Below are 3,403 nucleotides of genomic sequence, written 5' to 3'. Positions count from 1 at the left end.
TCTCTCTCGTAAATACACTGACCCACCTTTGTTTTTCTCCTTCACCTCCAAAAACATTGAACCTTCCTCTCCCTTAGAACCGAAAACTGCTTTCTACTCCCACAGATCCAATACAATATGTTCCCGTCAGCAACCCGAAATCAGATGTGAGTAAAAAGTTTCATTAACCGGTTCGAAGACTTTTGAGATGGCTGCTATGTTTTGTTATGCCTTGAAAATCAAGTTATCGTCGTCCAACGTCGCATCTCTCCATTTTGCTTCAGAAGTTTAAGAAGCTTCTCTCCGTCATTGATCCGTCTCTATTCAGCTTTTCGGAGAACGAAGCAACGCCGAGTGCTGGTGGCAAAAATATGGGAACCACCACCGGATCCACCGCCATTCATGAAGATACAACTCATCACTTACCATATTTCTCATTCCAAACTCACCATCAAAGATATGCTCGATAAACCCCTCAATACCTACATCTCCACCACGTTTCAACAACAAAAGATATCCATCACTAAAAAAGATGAAAAGTCAATCTCACCAAGAACAAGGTTAAATGGGGAATATTGGTCAAATTAGTGAACTCATCAAGGTCCGCCTCTTTTACAATTGGGTTGCATACTGTTCTTGATAGGGTTTTCAATGAGCATCCAAATTTGAAGTCATTGGCGATCTTTTGCACCTCCGATTACAGTACAAGCTTGGTTCTCATTAAAGTTTAGAATGGTGGTGACCTATTGAACTGGGAAAATCCATCGGTGGGTTTGAAGAGGCGGATACAAATACCAGATCAGAATCCACACAACCCAAATACATTACATCCGATTTCAAACCCAAATACATTGATTCTTCTTCTTTTTCTTCCAGTTCCATCAACCATCAATTGTATGTGTTTATGTTAGTCGTTATTCCTAAAAAAAACCCAAAAATTGATTTGTGTGTGTTTATGTTAATGGTATGTGTGTTGTGTGAAACTTTGATTTGCAGGTGTTGAAAAGAGAGAGAGAGAGAGAGAGAGAGAGAGAGGTATCGGTAAGGATAGAAGGTGGGATGGATCCAATTCTTTTATTTTTAATTTTTAATTAATAAATTATTTAAAAAAATATAAAAATATTTAAAAAAAAGAAATAAAAATGACAAAACTGTGTTTTCCATGTTCTCCGGGATAAAATCAAAAAAAATCTTGATTTTGAACCGAACATAAAAATTGAAAACTTTTTAAACACCTTACAAAAAAAAAATTAAATAACATCCCAATTTTGCTATGTATAAGTCAAGGTTTAAAAGAAAAATGGGGTTTAAATTTCGGAAGAAAAGCGAGTAAAGTGGAAAACACGGAATTAATGCATGAATCAAGATTCACAACGTAAAAGAAATCTCTGGAACGTCGTGGATTTCGGAGCAGAATCTATTCCTACATACAAAATCCTTTGTTCCTGATAACACGATTGGAAAAATATCTCATTTGGAAAACCTTTACTACATATAAAATCCCTTGTTCTTGATATAATACGGTTCGAAAAATCTCAATCGAAAAAAACCCAATCGTTTGATTTGAAGGAGGTCGGCAGTCTGAATTATGGCCCTAAACCCGCAATTGTACGGCAACGGGATGCCGGTAGCATTCGTCAACGAGATGTTCGTCTTAATCAGAGACGGAATTGAATTCGAGATCAACAAAATCCACGGGTGAGTATAACTTCCATTTCTCAATTCACAATGTTATTGTGCTGTTTCGCCGGATGATGATGATTGATCCATGTGTTTGAATTGTCGAATCAAAACCTAAACGTAAGGATTTCTTGTTGAAGTTGCTTTTGGAATTTTTAGTAATAACTCGACTGATAATTTCCATCGACGAACGGGATCCTGAACAACGATTCTGTTTCATATCTCAAGTATTAACAAGAACGAAACAAGATAAAATCAAATTTTCAAGAACCATAACAGGGGAATTAGATTAATAATGTCTTCAAAATTCTAGTTTGAACAAAACCTAACATTTTTATATAATTTGTTCAGGGCTCGTGGAGGAACCATTAAAACAAAGGGTAAACTCTTTCTGTCAAATGTCCGCATGGTTTTTGTTGCTGATAAACCTCCTACAGATTTCTTCTATGCTTTTGACATGCCCCTGGTATGAAAAAAAAAAACCTTTCATCTTGTTACTTAAAATGCATAAATCATCTAAATCTTTCTTCCTTTTTTCTGATGCATTCTTCATTCCTGCAGCTTTATGTGCATGATGAAAAGTTTAATCAACCAGTCTTTCACTGCAACAATATATCTGGACTTGTAGAGCCTGTAAGTAGATCAAAACAATCATTTTCATTTAAAAAAAATCATCCCTTTAATTATCTTATTGAATTATTTAAAACTGCAGGTGGTGGCATATGATCAAAACAGGGAAATGTACCCTACTCACTCTTTCAAGATTCTGTTTAAACATGGAGGTTGTGGGACATTTGTGCCCTTGTTTTTCACCTTGATAAAATCAGTGAGACAATATAATCAACAATTTCAAGCTGGAAATGATCCTTTAAGAGCAGCCCAAACTCCAGTTGATGAAATGATGCATGCAGCGTAAGCATTGTTTCTTGTTTATTTGATTTGTTTTAAATCTATAGAAGTTTACAGTTTACCCCCTTCATGTTTCTGATTGTTCAGTTTTCCCCCTTTCTGTTTGAGCAGATATGTTGATCCTAGTGATCCCACAAAGATCTTTCTGCAGCAACCTGGTTCAGAAACACATAAGCGGGACACATACCATTCTTAATCTGAATAATTGATGTATGAATCTTTTTTAGTCTAAATTAGGTTTGTATTGATACATTTGAACATAAATTCTAGTAAATATTGTATATTTTTGGTTGGTTTGTTTTAAGTCGAGAACAATTTTAAAATTTGTTTAAACTGGTGATTTTGTTTTCCATTTGGTGAATGTTATTTGCTAACTTAGTCTGGTTATTACTGTGAACGATCACCTAAAATCTCAACGTGTGATTTTAGAGCATAATTTTGAAATATGATTATAACAAATCAAGAAGCTAATTCAATTACCTCAGGTTTTTCTCAGTTGAAAATAAAAAATGGTGCACATATTCTTGTTATAATGATAAATATATGTGTCTAGAGTTCCTTAATTTGCTCAATTTAGGATGTTCAATGTCATCCACAATCCATGGTATTTTGTTGTGGATAAAACTTTAAAGGGTTCTGTTTTAGGAGTTATGGATTCCTAGTTTTCATAACTTCTCTTTTAAAGGAAGAAGCATGAACAGGGTCGGTCCCAAGCTACGGTAGGTCCAGGACAAAAAGAAAAAAAAGGTCCCTCAAAATCATAAATAAAATAAAAATTAGTTCGAAATAGAATGCTATAAAATTCACTATTAATATTAAAAAACGCAAATATGAT

The 3,403-nt window shown here is 34.5% G+C and overlaps 1 protein-coding gene across 1 annotated transcript; it reads left to right on the top strand.

The window, feature by feature from the left end:
- Positions 1-1,284: 1,284 nt before the first annotated feature.
- Positions 1,285-2,955, top strand: LOC144998422 (UPF0664 stress-induced protein C29B12.11c-like). Its single transcript, XM_078958194.1, has 5 exons — positions 1,285-1,677; positions 2,011-2,125; positions 2,221-2,292; positions 2,372-2,571; positions 2,680-2,955. The coding sequence occupies exons 1-5, from the start codon at positions 1,568-1,570 to the stop codon at positions 2,762-2,764; spliced, it is 582 nt and encodes a 193-aa protein (XP_078814320.1). The 5' UTR covers positions 1,285-1,567; the 3' UTR covers positions 2,765-2,955.
- Positions 2,956-3,403: the final 448 nt, after the last annotated feature.

Source organism: Lactuca saligna, chromosome 5, assembly GCF_052625555.1.
Source record: "Lactuca saligna cultivar CGN05327 chromosome 5, ASM5262555v1, whole genome shotgun sequence".
In the NCBI taxonomy this organism is placed as follows: domain Eukaryota; kingdom Viridiplantae; phylum Streptophyta; class Magnoliopsida; order Asterales; family Asteraceae; genus Lactuca; species Lactuca saligna.
The sequence above is the reverse complement of the archived record's forward strand: the minus strand, read 5'-3'. Positions and strand labels throughout refer to the sequence as shown.

Excerpts from the sequence above, each read along its gene's own strand:
- LOC144998422 (XM_078958194.1), top strand. The coding sequence starts at position 1,568 with ATGGCCCTAAACCCGCAATTGTACGGCAACGGGATGCCGGTAGCATTC. Across the intron at positions 1,678-2,010 it reads GAGATCAACAAAATCCACGG|GGCTCGTGGAGGAACCATTA; the intron begins GTGAGTATAACT and ends TAATTTGTTCAG. Across the intron at positions 2,572-2,679 it reads GATGAAATGATGCATGCAGC|ATATGTTGATCCTAGTGATC; the intron begins GTAAGCATTGTT and ends CTGTTTGAGCAG.